This window comes from Rutilus rutilus, assembly GCF_951802725.1.
Source record: "Rutilus rutilus genome assembly, chromosome: 15".
Classification (NCBI taxonomy): domain Eukaryota; kingdom Metazoa; phylum Chordata; class Actinopteri; order Cypriniformes; family Leuciscidae; genus Rutilus; species Rutilus rutilus.
Genome location: NC_140220.1, coordinates 16,721,156 through 16,738,994, shown reverse-complemented (window position 1 = coordinate 16,738,994; position 17,839 = coordinate 16,721,156). Strand labels below are relative to the sequence as shown.

General features: G+C 36.8%; 1 protein-coding gene and 1 long non-coding RNA gene across 2 annotated transcripts; one reads left to right on the top strand and one right to left on the bottom strand.

Annotated features, from left to right (window-relative positions):
* Positions 1-1,363: 1,363 nt before the first annotated feature.
* On the bottom strand, positions 1,364-3,270 carry LOC311305347. The gene is made up of 3 exons (XR_014630003.1): positions 2,542-3,270; positions 2,088-2,160; positions 1,364-1,804 (listed from the first exon to the last, which is right to left on the bottom strand). It is a non-coding gene; the product is annotated as an uncharacterized lncRNA (long non-coding RNA).
* A 3,908-nt stretch (positions 3,271-7,178) lies between these two features.
* Positions 7,179-17,514, top strand: LOC311304751 (G2/M phase-specific E3 ubiquitin-protein ligase-like; the record flags this gene model as incomplete). Its single annotated transcript, XM_084431988.1, has 10 exons — positions 7,179-7,241; positions 10,824-10,934; positions 11,017-11,085; positions 11,168-11,215; positions 12,771-13,189; positions 13,427-13,737; positions 14,903-15,081; positions 15,575-15,747; positions 16,083-16,297; positions 16,895-17,514. 10 exons carry the CDS (start codon positions 7,179-7,181, stop codon positions 17,137-17,139), a joined length of 1,833 nt encoding a protein of 610 aa, XP_084288114.1. The 3' UTR covers positions 17,140-17,514.
* Positions 17,515-17,839: the final 325 nt, after the last annotated feature.

Below are 17,839 nucleotides of genomic sequence, written 5' to 3'. Positions count from 1 at the left end.
TTTGGTATATTTGATTGATTATTTTGTTTATTATTTTCTGACAGTTTTATGACCGGACCAGCAGTATTTATTGTCTGTTTGATGCTCTTCGTGTCTTTTCCAGGTATGATGTATTACTTTCCTTCTGTGCAATTTTGTTCTATATTTATAAAAGAAAAAGAGACTGAGTCATATTTGTATGTAACAAAAAAAAAAAGTTCATCTTCTCAGTTCACGCGAGCTGTTGAGAAGGATGTTTTATGACCGGACCAGCAGTATTTATTGTCTGTTTGATGCTCTTCGTGTCTTTTCCAGATTTTCTCAGTTGCAGTAAATACTAAAGTGAATGTGCTCAGCAAATTTGCTTTCGCGTGGTCATTATTGAAATGAAAGAACACACGAACCGAGAGGGGTTACATAAGCACACAGCTAAAATAACGAAGGAGTGGCTTCACAACAACTCCGTGACTGTTCTTGAATGGCCCAGCCAGAGCCCTGACTTAAACCCAATTGAGCATCTCTGGAGAGACTTGAAAATGGCTGTCCACCAACGTTTACCATCCAACCTGACAGAACTGGAGAGGATCTGCAAGGAGGAATGGCAGAGGATACCCAAATCCAGGTGTGAAAAACTTGTTGCATCTTTCCCAAAAAGACTCATGGCTGTATTAGATCAAAAGGGTGCTTTTACTAAATACTGAGCAAAGGGTCTGAATACTTAGGACCATGTGATATTACAGTTTTTCTTTTTTAATAAATGTGCAAAAATGTCAACAATTCTGTGTTTTTCTGTCATTATGGGGTGCTGTGTGTACAATAATGAGGAAAAAAATGAACTTGATAAAGAATGATTTTAGCAAATGGCTGCAATATAACAAAGAGTGAGAAATTTAAGGGGGTCTGAATACTTTCCGTACCCACTGTATATATATATATACCTCATAACATCAGTAACTCAACAGCCCTACCGTTTTCCTCAGCGTTTGTAATGTCTGCACAAAGGGCAGCTGTGCGAAGATTCACCTTTGGAGAAAACTGTTGATTTTATACTAGAAAAATGTAAGTATCATTAATATTAAAAATTAATATTACCCCAGAATGAATTGCATTGCTATCCCACCCCAAAACATACAATGATAACAACAATAAATGCTGACCAATACTTAATTATATTACTTTTTACTGAAAATGATCAAATTCAATAAAACAAACAAAATGTAATGTATGTCACATGACATAGCTATGCATGAATACACTCTAGATGTGTATATAGTGAACATATCTACATTTTCATTCAAACAATTGATTAAAGCATTCATTAAATAATTATATTTTATTTACTGACAACAATGAGAAATATGAACAAATTAGTAAAAGAATGAATGAAAGTCACCATCACTTAATAAACAAATGCATATACAAGTCAACACATGAAACAAAGCTTTATTCAAACTACAATCATGTATGTAGGCTACAGGCACTGAACCTCACATCCTTCTGCCATTTCAACACAGCAGTTCCCATTCTGCAGCTTTATTCTGATGAATCAGCTGACCGCCAGAGGTGAGCCGTTCCTTCGTGCCTGAGGTTGTTGCGTGATGTGTTGTGCTTCACAATCTGAGGCAATAAAGGGCTGGTGGAGTGATGGAGGGTCTCTTAAGGGCAGGTGGAGTGATGGAGGGTCTCGTAAGGGCAGGTGGCGTGATGAAGGGTCTCGTAAGGGCTGGTGGAGTGATGGAGGGTCTCATCCATGGTACCATCTCCAGGATTCAGCTCTGGGCTCCTCATCCTCAGTGCTCACACCAGCCTGCTGACATTTCAGATCCTACAAAAATGCACAAACATAACACAAAAGCAGTCATTTTAACAGCAGCACGTCATTTGATTTCAGTATTATTTAGAAGACAAAAACGCTTTTTTTCTCAAATGCCGCAATCATCTTTCCTTGCAGGTCCTGCTCCACCACAAAAGCTGTAGTTTCAGAAAATGCACAGAAATCAAGAATCAGAAAAGTGCTGTAATAGCTCTGTTTGAAATTACAATAATTAAAATAAACTACAACTTAATATTGAAATAGTTGTTGTTATTCATTTCTGTAGTATACTCACTCAAAGCCTTTGATGGCAGCATTCAGCTTCATGAGCCACTCCACCGGATAAACACACATCTGTTCATCTGACCCTGTAACATCCAGACAAGATTCACATTAACGTTACCTCAGTGATTTATGAGCTCAACACTACATTTACATGTTGAGGTTGTTTTAACTTTTTATCCAACATAAATGTTCCTCAATTTATCAACTAATGGACAAATAAAATAGATAAATTATGTTTAGTTACTTTATAGATTTGTTCTACATAATAGCACACATACATCACTCAGATGTCTATTTCATGTTGTGATGTGCTCATCTGCAATACTTATTGAAGATTTTCCTGTCAGATGTAAATAGACATTTAAAATAAGCGTCTTTAAGATGTAAGTTATATGGTTTATGTAAATCCACTTTAGAGACGTATACGTGTTCTTACTGGAGCTCCCTCTCATGTGTTTACTCACATTTGAAAGCACCCGCGTCGCTGATCTCTGCAATGTTTGATAATGACGTATCCTCTCGCGTGGCCTCCTGGGATAGAAAAGTATCCATCGTTTGAGCACTCGAAAATCTGGGCGGAAGCAGGCGGGAAGGAAGTCGACCGGAAGTTGAAGCCGGCCGCGTGCCACCATCTTGTAGCAGAACTTCACCTGCAGTTAGCATCCCATTAGCTGTGTCCCAATGTTGAAGGCTGCATCCTTCGAAGGACGCAGACTTCAAGGATGCAGCCTATGCGTCCTCTGAAGGACGCACCATGTAGCCTTCCTAGGATTTCCTAATTGTGCAACCAGGTGTTCCCGATCACCGCTCCTGGTGCTAAGCAACGGTGCGAGAGGACAGCTGCTATCCTGATCATTCATTTTGATAACTGAGTAAACAGCTATGGAGCCAGAATTGGCTATTGTCATTTTTATGTTTTATATTTTACTGGAGGTCATGGTGTGCCCCGGCGCTGCCGGATCATGTATTTTCGGTTTAGCCCTGTTTGAATACAAAACCCAATTTAATATAAAAAGTCCAGTATTTCTCACGCTCGTCATCTGCAGCTGTCACGGTTGCCAGGCGACAAGAACAATCCTTCGTAGGCTAGACCGGTCCGAGCGCGTCAGATGCGCCCTTTGATATGGGACGCTGCTGTAGTTAGCAACAATTTGTTAATATTGTGACAATAAGCCTACATTTTGTTACTTTAATTTTCGGAACTGCATATTTCGTTAAATATTCACTAAGTGAATTTCACTTACAAATGTGAAATAACCTGAAGTACTTTTTTTCCCTCACATCACAATGAGATTACATTACACTACACAAAAGTATATAAAGTAACAACCAGATATTACTGTATATTGAAAATATACAGAAGTAAAATGCAACATAGCCTACGCAGTAATGCAGTAGTAGCCTAATATAAATGCAGTAGTTATTAAAAGTACTTTTTTCAGAAAGCCGTCGATTGAATCAGCCCTGCAAACCTGTTGGTAGACAACTTAGTGGATAGTGGAAATATGCACTTTAACACTCTGGAGACAGATGATGTCCCACCAGCAGGAGGCATTACCAGGGGCAGCCCATCCCGGTCCAGCAGCTCAGCTCAATAGAGTCTACGTAATTTTTTTCTTATTTTATGTATTGTAAAATTAAATGTTTATGTTGATTTTGATATGTTTAACGTATTTTGTAAATAGTTGGAAAAAGTACTTTAATGTAGCCTAAAGAACAAATGATTTTCATTTACCAATTTTATTTGAAAAAATAAAAAGGTATAGAATTTGTTTCATGCAGAAAGTATTACTGTCATTACAAAAATAAACAATGTCCAGAACAATTCATTCTCTTTTATTTACACAATTAAAGTTGCATAAAAATAAATGTACATTTCTGTCAGGACCACTACCGTCAAATATGATTGACAATTAGCATACAGTTTGGATTGGCGGAATGGTTCCGTTCTGGGCGAGAACTCCCTGCGCATCCATGCAGCCTAGCATGGATAAGAGCAGGGAGAGCAGCAATAATCCCCCTTGGGGTAAACAGAACAGAACCAACATGAAAATTTGCAATTATATTTAATTCAAGATTTAAAGTACAACATTATTCAATAATTATTCTGATTCAAGGGGAATCAGAATGTCAAATCCTGACTGGGCGAGAGGAGGAGCTGGGGATGGAGGAGGGTAATTTGCTCCTGAGAAACGCGATAGCTGCTGATAATACTGAAGGAGCTTATATATGTATACGGTGATAGGTGTCGTATTCCTATAGGTAGATGTGGATCAGCTGAGGGTCAGCTGATGCGAGCTTGACTAACGTGACCTGCCAGAACTAACGCTATGCTTGATAATTTTTCTTTTAAAAAATAAAAGTGAAAAAAGTTAAACAAGAATATGTAGAAAATATATATATTTTTCAATCATTCTCTCAAGAAGAGAAAACAGCCTGTCCATCCTCTTCCTTCTTTCCTGTGCACTCCTCGCCTCTGCCTCCCTCTGTAGTTGCATTTCTTCTCTGATCAAGTCCAAAAACTCGTCCTGTCTCGCCGCCTTCGTGCTGGTGCTGCTGCCCCTGGCTCCTCCTCACCGTGGGCACCCACTACTGAACTCGGCCCTGGTGTGTCCTCAGGGATTGAGGCGATGAGGACAGGGGGGTTGGTGCAATGCATCTCTCCCAACATCTCATCCGTGAGGACAAACCAGGGCCAAGCTTCAGCAGTGGGTTTCCCACTCACACCCTCTCCTGTCCCAGGACACTTGCAATCCTAAAGGCAGAGCAAATGAACCATGGCTTGTTAACAACAACAGGACAATACATTTCAGCAAAGATGTGTGTATTACTTTTCTTTATATATATATATAGACCCATTTTTTCCTGAATTGTTCTAAAAAAGCAGAAAAGGGTACTTAACACAGAGGAGCAATCTTAAGTGCATTGTTAACACTGCAAAATATGACACATCAAGACATGCATACAAAATACTTAAGAAATCATATTTCTGTATACTAAAATTGGGTTAAAACCACATACCTTGCATGACAGCACTACAAAAACACATAAAAGTGAAACCCCATTGCCTTATCTACTGCTTTTCTTATTGTTTTGGGATTTGGGTGAGTGATATTTCTTATAATACACAAGTGCAAATATTACAAATAGGTCGTTAAACTAACGTTATTACCACAAGTTTTGCCTAAAACTACCTGATAAATGAAGCCACGCAATGGTGACGAAGGAGTTAAGAAGTTTATAAGAAATTTTAACTCTGGTTTCGCTAACTATTTGAGTAAATGAAAACATAATACTTACATTTAAATGTGAATTTGCTGTCCACCACCGATCTCTAATCTCGGCCGCCTTTAAAAATAAATAAATAAATGCTGTCTTCAACGGCGCGCAATGACTTATGGGGTAGAATAGGCCGCTAAGTGTCCATTTATGTATCCTTCTTTTCACGGGGAAACGAAGGGTGCATTTGGCGTCGCTTTTGAATCAGGGAAGCCTTCGTCGCGGCGCGATGACGCAACCGGCCTTCGAATACGGCCTTCGAAGGATGGAGAATTGAATTGGGACAGCCTTTATCGAGCCGCGGTGACGCAATCGGCCTTCAAATGCGACCTTCCAAGCATGCAGCCTTTGAATTGGGACGTCATTCGTCGCGCCGCAGTGACGCAATCGGCCTTCAAATACGGCCATCCGGTATGGCAAGCCATTTTAACATTTAAAAGCTAGACTGGATATGTGTTGCAGATATCTGTAATTCAGTTTTGCCTAGTCAAAAAGAACATTTCAGATATCCGCAACTACATTCTTCCTATCCATAATTGTAATTTCAGATATCCACAAAGACATTCTTCCTAGGACAAATGACGTCACTTTTGCCATTCATTTGTATGGGGTTTATAATTACAGATATCTACAATTCAGTTGCAGATATCCACTATGTGAATTACGGATATCTGCAATTGAATTGTAGATATCTGTAATTCTAGTTTGAGATATCTTCAATTTGATTCTGACTAGTCATAACCACAGTTCAAGATATCTTTAATTCACCTCAATTCAAGATATCTACATGTTCCTTTTCAGATATCTTAAATTAAGTTTTGACTAGGCGAAATTACGTTGTAGATATCTGTAACTGGAGTTATGACTAGTTAAAATGGCGTTGTAGATATCTCAAACTGGAGTTAGGGATAGTCATAAATTAATTGTAGATATCTATTATCAAGTTATAGATATCTTGAAATAAATTTTGATTAGAGATATCTGAAATTTTAGATATCTGTAACTTTCATTCTGCCTAGTCAAAATGTAATTACAGATATCTTGAATTAGAGTTTTGACTAGGCGAAATGACGTTGCAGATATCTGTATGCCAATTAGGCCCGCATCACACTAAGGCGGGAGCGTTGTTTTTCTAATCATTCAAATCGCACCTGTTAACTGTTAACTTAATTAGCACTGATTAGCACCATGTTGGAGCAGCCAGAGGGCGAAGGAATTTTTAATCGTCTTTTTAATGCTGCAGCCCGTGCAAGACAGGAGCTTCAGAAGGGAAGAGTCTAGTGTGGAAAAAGATAATGGAAATATGGCAACATCAATGGGATCATGAAAGTAAAGGAAGACAACTATACATGATTCAAAATAAAGTAGGCAGTATAAGAGAGATGTCAAATAGAAGGACAGAACAAGTGGTACTAACAAGACTTAGGATTGGGCATTGTAAGTTAAGTGGAACTCTTCATATGTTAGGAAAACATCCCACAGGCCAATGCGATGAATGTCAAGAGGAAGAAACAGTTAGTCACATTTTTATGTCATGCAGGAAATTTATAAAAGAAAGACAAGAGTTGAAATATAGCTTACAAGAAATTGGTATAGGACAGTACAATTTAAAAAGTATATTAGGATGTGGAAAGAGTGAGCAAGGAAAGAAATATTTGTTTTATTTTTTAAAGAGGACTGGACTGGAAAGAAGAATATAATAAAAAAGTGACATGATAATAGACAGCAGATGGCAGTAATGTAACATATTGGATACCAACTGCCTTAAAAACCCAAGGAAGAAGAAGAAGAAGAAGAAGACAGGAGCTGGCAGCGAGAAATGATGATTCAACCTTACTTTCCACAACAAGACGATTATTTCGCCGGCGAGTTCATCGAGGTCGGGGTAATTTTTCTTTTTTAACATCAGAATTGCTAATGTGCTATCAGAAGTTCGGGGTAGTTGTTCAATAACTTAAAGCAAAACAGTTGCCAAAATGCATTCTAGGGTCTTTTTGTGAATGTACTCGAGTCAAATGTACTTCGTTTAAAATTTATATTGACAACAAAAACTGCACTTTTAAGGTCTAATGGCTTTTTGAATGGGTTCGCTAGGGGCACTAGCAGCTAGAACTACTGCAAATACACATCAAAATAGCTAGGCTATTTCTTAAATCTCAAGAAGGCTCGACACAACATGACACTTTGCTTTTAGTATTATAAGGGTCCCTAAACATGAACTCAAGCATTGAGAACATTGTTCGTGTACAAAGACGGGTTTGTTAGCACAAGACCTAGCTCACGTTTTTTTTTTTTTTTTTTTTTTTGTAATTATAAATTAGTACAAATGAAATACAGAACCATGAACGTGGGGACACAGAGAAAAGGAAAAACTAAAAATTACATTTATAAAACGTAAAGCTTTTTTATTGGAGGGGATTTTTTTTGAAGTGATGACAATAATAATTGTAAATCATAAGAAAATACTTTGCAGTTAGGTATTTGAATTTATGGTAGGCCTATCTTGCTTTGTGAATATGATACCATCATACAACAAAGTTTAATATATCATCTAGCTTTTTATTTTAAGAGACATCCGAGTGAAAAAGAACCTTACTGACAGAAATATTACACAACTGATGAAATGCAAGATGGAAGCTGAAATTTGAAGCCACAATTGTTTAGTATAAGAACAGATCAGTAGAATAAGTGTAAAATGGATCCTCCCTCCTCTTGGCAAAAAGAGCATAGTGGGGAAATATTATGGTAAAATTTACTTAAATATTTATTACAAGGGTAATAATGATGAATACATTTTAAATGGACTTATTTTATTGTGAAACACTTTTTTTTTGGCACTGTCCATACCTAATGAAATGTGATATTTGGGGAAAAGTGAAAACCATTTCCCATAAGCCTTAATAATTGAACTCTTACTATCACTTATAAAGTTTCTTAATTTTTTTTGTACGTTTAACATCCAGGATATTTACCCCATGTATAAATAGTTGAGGGACATTCATATTCAAATTACCATATGATTTATAAGATTTCACCAAAAACAACAAATTAGAAGGGATAGTCTTTGTAAGCTTAATGTAGTTCTGTTTTGATGCATTTAAACCATATAGTTCAATAATATCTTCATAAGAATAAAAGTCTCCACTATTGTTTACTAAGTCTGAAACAAAAAAACAATGCCCTTATTAAACCAATAAGGGAAGAAAAATGATTTACAGGCTGATAATATTGGTTGTAACTTGTTCCATATGATATGAGGAGAAAAATTGTGTTTAAAGATCAGCTTCCATGACATAAGAACATGGAAAGTTTCATAGGTAGTCTCGTACATTTAAAATCACAAGAAAGCAACAATTTTAAATTTCCACATTTAAAAATCAAATTAGGAATCCAAAACCAGACTGAATTCCCCTTTAAACATTTTTTTCCAACCAGTTTTTTAAAAACCTGGTTCAAGGTAAAAAGTCTAAAACATTCAAACCTTCCTTTGAGTACGGTTGAGTTAAATATTTCCTGCTGGCGTGTTCCCCTTTATTTTTCCATATAAATTTAAAATTAAGAGTGTCAATAAATTTACAGGTGACCGAATCAACATAAAGGGATATAGAAGGATAAACACAGCGTGAAATTCCTTCAGCTTTAGATAACAGCGTTCTGCCATATATTGTAAGGTCTCTTTGTAACCATAAGCTAAAGATCTTTTTGGCAGAATCTAATTTAGGGGAATTCAGAGAAATTTTTAATCCTGCTGACACTTATGTACCGTATTTTTGTTTTACAGGAGGATCTGGTGGCCGCAGGGAAAACCCTATTTGGCAAGCAAAACTTTTCCTCCTCCCAGGGCCAGATAATGGTTTTCTGCCCCCCACAATAGAACTTGAGGAACTGGCTAAACATGGATTAGGTAAATGTGAGATTGAAGCAGATAAGAATTGAGTGTTATTTACTTGTACGCCTTATCTAACCTTCTTGAAAAGAAAGCTATGGAATGAGCTGCTTTGAATTTTGTTAGCTTGAGCCTGTATGGTCCGATTTGTTGTACTGTCTCTATATTGGGAAACATTTGACTGTTAATACATTTAACATTTGTTTTTAAGAAATATTGTAGAGCAGTTTACTCTTTGATGCATTTCCATAAACAGTTTCCATGTAGCCATTTTAATAGTTACACCTATGCAACACTTTCTCATGTCAAGGCATCACTTTGAAAGTGTCCAGGAATACCTCCCAATGAATCCTTTTGCATTAGCTATCTGAAGTTAGTCAATGGTGGTTATGGTTAGTGTGAGGATCTGGGTGGTGCATTCAGACGCTAAGGCAAGCTACACCATATATTGTATGTTAATGTTCTTTCACATAATGGTCAAATGTGTGATGGCCTTGTGAGTGAGACCAGGCTCTTTCTTCTGTCATATGCAATTTTCTTAGGAGTGTAGGGTTCGTTTAGTTTCAAAGCTGTAAACTTTGTAGAAACACAAATGATCTTAGGTTAACTGTGGTAGTCATACAGGTCTACTTTTGGGGTTTGGCAACACGATTATGTCTGAAAATGAGTCCTGAATGCTAGGAGTCCTGAAAGATCTTGCAGCAACTAATGAATGTTACTTTGCCACTAGGAACCGATTATACTGATGTTTACTTTTCCATTTTTAGGAAAACCTGTGCATGAGTCAACGGAGGCTGGATGCACAAACTCAAAGATTGTGTTAAACTGGAGTTTATCTGAATTGAACAACTTTGTTTGCCAAAGCTACCCTCGTATCAGTTTAAATTTGGTAGGCTTTGAATTGGCAAGGACAGGCAAAGGACGCAAAATCCAGAAATTGCAAGTTAGTTCTGTGAAGGAACTGAAAGCAGTTGTTGGCAAAAGCAGGCTTTACATCGTGCCACGAGCCACTGTCTTGCAGGTATGGAATTATACACAGGGATTTATATCATACTACAATCATATAAATGTGTTCTCTGTAATGTCTATGCCTATAACTGAAGTTACCCTCTGCTCAGGTAACATCACCACCCTCTGCCATGTCCCAGAATTCATTCCCACCACTCGCAGCTCCAGCAGTAGAGGAGACCTCACAAGTGGTTTCAGATCAGGTCCATATTAAAATGATTGCACATCTAATGATTTTGTTATGTCCACTATACACTTTGTAGTGATGAGTGGCAAATACAAATATAACCCCCTTTTTTTTTTTTTTTTTATGTACAGTATTAAGATGCATCTATTTATTCTGTGTGATGTCTGAGCAGTTACATTCCCTAGGATAACAGTTTTTGTAATTTTTCTACCTATGGATATTTTCAGTTTCAATTCAGTTGAATTGGCCTTTCATTTAACCTTAATATAAATGATATGTTTATGCACAGTGCACATTTAATGTTAGGTGACAGTTCAAGTAACTTCTTTACTGTGCAGTGACTATAACAAATTCTTTGTCATTAAATATTTTTTGTCTTCTCTTAGGTAATGACACCATCCGCTGCCATTCCCCAGAACTCACAACAACCATCCAGCACTACAGCACTTGATGAAATCTCCTTCAGTGCTGAGACTACAGAATCTGTAAATCTCCGTGTGAGTGAAGTTATTTTTGATGTTGTCAATGTTTGTAAATATGACTGATTTGTGACTCATAGTTGTACTTTATGTCCTTCAGGAGTGGCGAGCTGTACGTTCCCAGCAAGATGAAGAATATAATGCTTCTTTGTTGGCAGATATAGAAAAGGTAATTTGACTATTCGCAGTTTGCTTGCCAAGGTTAAATTTTGTTTAAAACAAAAATGTGTATTACATATATGGTATTGCAGGACAGAAGGAGGCACTGCTATGAGGTTCTGGAAGAAAAGCGCAAAAAGGTTAGTGCTGCCACTAAATATTTTGTTTATATATATATATATATATATATATATATATATATATATATATATATATATATATATATATATATATATATATATATATATATATATATTATCTTTTTTTTTTTTTTTTAGGCCATTGAGGAAAGACGCCAGCGAATGGCAGCCCGTGTTGAACCTCGTGATGGAAAATATCTGAAAGCCAAATATCCAAATGGAGATGTGAATAAGAGGAAGTTCATCATGTCTGATCCAATTCAAGTAAGACGTTCATTGTGAAGAAGGATTAAGGTTTTTTTTACATGGATGTTTTATTTAGTTATTTTTTTCTCATTTATTTTTCCTCATTTCTGGATTTCTTTATTAATTAATATTTGCCATCATGGCCTCTTTGTTTTTAGGTCTTGTTTGATTTTATTGGAACAGATGAAATGGCCAGTGAGGTGTTCAGAATCCAGGAAGCTACTTCTTCAAATGCTATAGAGCACTTCTACTGGGTCAATTTCAGATCATGGAATCAAACCGTTCTCTACATTGTATGTCCTTTGGACATCACCTTTTGATTATCTGGTAAGTTACTACGACAGTATCACTTGAACAAATTTTTTTTTCATAATGATTTTGATTTGGCCATATGCATTACCTTTTATTGATAAGTTATAAATTTTTTGGCCTGATTGTCCCTGTTAAATTTTATCTTAAGGCTTGTTAAGAATCCCCGCATCCCAGTTTACCTACTTATACCATGCCCTAAAAGTATGTGCTCTTTTTGTGAAGAAAAAGTACATACTTTTGAGTGTGTGAGAGAAGACTAGGCAAGCTTTTGGGACATACTATCCAGTCATAAAACTGTGTCTTTAACGGACACCATAAACTGGCCTGTCAATCATCTTTTCACAGTTAATATCCTCCACAATTTAATTTGCTACTAGCCTGAGAGAACATTTATGGGCCTTGCATGTAAAGACATTTACTTTTATGCATTTGGCAGATGCTTTTATCTAAAGCGACTTACGCGTAATGTAAAGCGACGCTCTACATTCAAGATACACATTTTACATTTTGTCAGTTCTTGCTTTCCCTTGGAATCGAACCCATGACCTTGGCATTGCTAGTGCCAACGCTCTACTGTTTGAGCTACAGGAAAGCCTGTAAAGACTCTAAAGACTCTTCTAGAATTCTAGAATTCATGCATAATAATGCATTTAAAACTTGATGACATAATGGATCTTTTTAAAAGTTCACATTGTTAGTTAAGATGAAATATAACATGGATAACATTAAATAAACACTTTTATCAGTTGACATTTATTATTAGTGACTCAAACCCCCTCTCCATTGGTCTCGCATGTTTGAAACCTCGCTATGTGTCCATCCACCTATTTCTGTGCATTTTGCATGAAAACATGCACATAAACTAAGATGGAAACACATTTACCAAATAAAATCCAGTACATGACCGATTATAACTCATCATGCCCAAATGTATAGTCAGTACAGTTGTGTTCAGTCAGTGATTAGTCTACATTAATGTCTGTGTGTTTCATTTCAGGAAAAACACTGTGACCCTGTAAATGTTGCCCAGCCTCCAGTGGATTCGCCCTTTGTTCAGTCTCCAGTGGCTCTATCCCCAGTCCAGTCTCCAGTGGCTCTATCCCCAGTCCAGTCTCCAGTGGCTCTATCCCCAGTCCAGTCTCCAGTGGCTCTATCCCCAGTCCAGTCTCCAGTGGCTCTGGCCTCTGCCCAGTCTCCGGTCTCTCTGGCCTCTGCCCAGTCTCCAGTCGCTCTGGCCTCTGCGGCTTTGTTCACAGCCCAGACTCCATTCATTCATTTTAATTTTGAAGACCAACCTACAGAGCCAATTGTCATTGATATTGATGAAGAGACACCACTTAGTTTTCCATCTCCCCAGCAATCAGACATTGTAGATCTATCCCTAATAGATCAAGGGAGGTCTGTGGCCCTAGATGAGTATGTTCCTATATATGCTTATTTACTTAGTTAAATACTTTTTATGCATTCGCAAATTAACAAACACTCGCACACAAAGCCACCAACTCTTCCATATAAAAATTAATGGGATGAGGTTGCATTGTGACTGGAAGTCCCTGCATGTGTGAGCGGGGCTTTATGCAACTAGCAATATTCTAAAATATACCATAATGTTCAGCATTTGACTAAAAACAATCCAATCTTTGTCTCTTGAAGGGTTGACCTACAGACCATTCTAAAAAAACTGCAAAGCAAAATCGATGGAAACATCTGCCCGACAGCAAACCAAATAAATGTGTTCAGAGAAAACATACTACAGTGCAGCCTGCAAGCTGTCAAGCGGCGACGATTCAACCCACAAGCAAAATTAGATGTAGTGTTTGTTGATGCTGAGGAAAATGGGGAAGGGGCAATAGATGAAGGCGGCCCTACTAGAGAATACTTGCGGTTGTTGATGCGGGCCATCCATCAATCAAATGTCTTTCAGGGCCATGAGAAAGACCGGAGTTTGGCTCTAGACACACAAGGTCAGTACTCCTGTTAAAACAGAAAGCTTTTGTGTCAGGTTATGTTTTAATGCTATTCAGCTATTCGGTATCCATGAAAAAAATGCTTTTTTTTTCTCTCCCACCACTACTGGTCAGATGATGCTTTTGGATTCCACCTTAACAGTCGAATAGTCTTTTTGATCTTTTGTGTTTGTATTTTTTGAGGGTTCATAAACTGACAAATCAAATTTCCTAAGTTTCACATTGTACTATTAAAACATTCTGCTTGTTTCAGAAATATCTAACTTGGTAGTCCAGTAAAGGGTTTTATTCAAGGGTTTTATTGAATCCAGACTCGTAAAATGTCCGTTATAATGACAGTGCTACACTGTAGTCTCATGCTATTTACACCTTGTTTGCACTATTAGTTATGATAAAATGATTTTGTGAGAACGCAGAAATCATGTTGCAAAGATGAGATCACTGCATTCACTTGATTAATGCTCAGTGCTCTTTCCTGCAACCTTTCAGGTGATGAGGGTAGATCTAAATATAATCCTATAATCTACACCTCACACTTTGTTATTCTATACAGCTGTTATAATAAAAATTTGTAAAAGTATTCAATAGTTACACGTGTGTGTATATAACTGTTTCATATGCAAAGATGTTTTTGTGGAAGCTGCCACAAAATAAAAAAGGTAACTGACTTTTTATCTAACAATTCTGACTTTTTGCTCCCAATTGTGCTATTATTTTTATTTTATTTTTTCTCAGAATTATGGGATATAAACTTGCAATTGTGATTATAAAGCTTATAGAGTTGACTTATAAAGTTTATATCTCACAGTCATGACTTTATAGTACACAATTTTGAGTATATAACTTGCAGTTGTTAGTTCATATTATGCAATTCTAAGAAAAAAGAATTTGGACAAAGATGAGACCTACAAAGAGTCAAAAAGATGAATCTGTTTAAAAAATGTGTCTGTTTTCCTCAGTTACATTAGAAATGTAAGACTGTAGAATGTAAGGATGACAGTCCTGTTTTCTCCTGCATTTAAAATTGTCCAATTATGATCAGATCTCCTGAATTCTAATAAGGAGTGACTGAGGGGTAAAATATTAACTTGAATATTAAAAAAGTATTTAGAATGGTTCTGTAGGAATTTCTGACATCAATATTTCTTCTGTTTTACTTTAGCTTTGGAGAATGGGTTGTATGCATCAGTGGGGAAGATGATTGCTATGTGTGTCGTCCATGGAGGAGTTGGCCCACATTTCTTCTCTGAAAGGCTTTTTCAGCAGATCTGTGGCATGTCAACATCCTCTGCCTCAGTGGATGAGGTTGGAGATCATACATTGAGGGAGCAACTAATTAAGGTATGGAGATGGTTGAGAATTTAAATAATTGTTTAAAGGTGTTATATGATGCTATTATTAAAGATCATTATTTTGTGTATTTGTAAAATGTGTTGACATGCTTCAACGTTAAAAAAAACACATTATTTCTATATGCAGTGCATTATTTTAGCTCCTCTATGCCCAGCCTCTATCAAATGTGATGTTTTCTACAAAGCCCCTCCTTCCATCTGCTCTGATTGGTCAGCTGACCCAGTGCATTGTGATTGACCAAACACCCACAAGTGTGTGTCAGAAATGTAATGTAAATACAGAAATGCAAATGTAACCATAATTGTGAGCTACAGCTTTCAAAGTACATATAAAAACAGTTAATGGGTACATGTTGCTCAGCTCTGCTTGAGCAGGCATCAGTGTCATACAGAACACAGGGCATCTAGAGCTGCTTTTCCACCATCAGGGTGAATGTTTCTCTTTGCTTAACAGTTTCATTCTTTTTTCGCAACTGTTTTAGATACAGGAAGCAACAACTGTTCAGGAGGCAAATTGTGCCATTGCAGAAGCAGCAGACAGCTTAAGTATCATCGGTGCCTTGAGATATATATCACACTTGACAGAAAGGAACTCTCTTGTCCAGTCAGCTGCAGAGTTCTTTGTGAATGGCAGACTGCGGGCTGCCTTGGACCAGTAAGTGATTTAAAGGGTTAGTCTGCCCAAATATTGAAATTCTGTTAATTATTCACCCTCATGGGTTTCCACACCCCAGGACTTTAGTTAACTTCCAGAACACAAATAAAGATACTACCATGCTAACATCTCCTGAGAGTTGTAATGATAGAACACCCTTTGTGTTGAAAACATACAGTATACGAAGGTCTTACGGGTTGACCTGAGTAATTAATCACGGAATCGTTTTTTTTGGGGGGTTTTTTTTTTGGGTGAAGTAAATTAAGCCTTTACTTTTTGACAACATAACTATCATCAGCTTGAAACTTCCATTGACTGCTATGTTTGTTATGCAGGTTTTCAGAAGGGTTGCAAACTCTCGGTTTGCTGGAAGAGATGCAGAAATATCCTGCACTTTTTAATGACATGTTTGTCAATGAGCAGAGGCCCCTTCAAGCAAAGGACCTCTGCAGTCTTTTTTATGTGAACTTTTCCCCACAAGGCAGCAACAGAAGGGCAAAGGAAAACCAGACCATATGCTACTGGAGGGACTGGTTGATCGATGTTGAAGGTATGACATGTAAAAAAAAAAAAAAAATCAACATGTTTAAAATTTCTACAGTATAATGAGTGAATACTTAAATCCATTTTCCAAATTGTATTTGTGCCTTGTCCTGAATCATTACAATTACAGTAAATATTTATATTCAGACTTTCATTATGAGCAGGACACATTTAAAGGAGCAGTTAAATTAATAGCTAGAATGCTAACGCTACTTTATGTAGCTTTTAATTCTCTTGTAATGTGTCATTTGTATTTGTTTTATGCTATTGGTCCTCTATAAACAGTGATTAATAAAAACAGTGACTTAGATTTAAAGAAAACAAGTGTTTGAAGTGAAAAATTAACTGATTTTTGGTAAATCTAACCATTATGCAGAACAAATACTTAGGGTTGTATTTATTTTTTTATTTTATTTTTAATCAGACAATATATAGAAACCCTGCAGCTAGATGTAGTCATAATTAGACAGGCTGGCTCTGTTTAGATCAAAATATCGCTGTCAAAGAGCTGCATGTACCACACATTTTAGGTTAGTCTTTTGAGGTTTGTGATTTTTTTTTTTTCTTTTTTCTTTTTTTTTTTTTCTGTACATATATTTTACAGAGGGAGAGACTGATGGAGTCACTCTTGAAATGATAATGGAGTTTGCCACTGGAGCCTCCACAGTGCCACCTCTGGGTTTCCCCCACCGCCCAGAAATAGAGTTCCTCCATCAAGACAGGAAAATCTTTCCAGAGGCCAATACTTGCCTCATTATACTCCGACTGCCGATACACACAGAATATGAAATGTTCAAGACCTACATGACAGAGGGAATCATGCAGAGCCCATATTTTGGTGTTGCCTGATATGGTTAAAAAAATAATGTAAATTTTTCCTCTTTTAAGGAATAGTTCAGCAATAAAATAAAAATGTTGTCAATGATTTGACTTACAGAAGTCTCATGCTTTAAGCTTTAATATTAGCCTACCTTTTTACACCAAGTAATTTTAGGTACAGTTACAACTGAGTACAGCTTTTATACATTTAAATTTCCATTTAAGAAGCACCTTGAAGTCCAATATGTTTGAGATGTGCATCCATTGCAAAATAAAATGCATTGTTCTGCATTATGCATGTTTTATTGTGGAAAAACAGTGTTACATTGCTCATTAACTGTTTGTTCAGGTTCTCTCACTTGTACACCAGCTTTTCATCGAAAATAAAACAATTTTTCAATGTTAGCATCTAAGCATCTATTAATTCTTCAACAGAGCATTCTTGTAGTTAAAACTTTTACATATTAAAATATTACAAAAGAATGACATTCTTTATAACACACTCTAATCTGCAACACTAGTTTACCAAAACATTAGCAATTTCTGCACAACAAACCTGAAACTTAATCTTCAAATCTGTAATATGGTCAATAGCATGGGAAACCGTTTCCATTTGCTGAGGAGTAAGGTTAATTTGAGGCTGTTCAACAGTTACAGCTGGGATTTCTTAATTTTCAGCTGTGGGCAAAAACTCAATGCCATGTTGAAACTTTGTGAAGGTCGTTGCTGG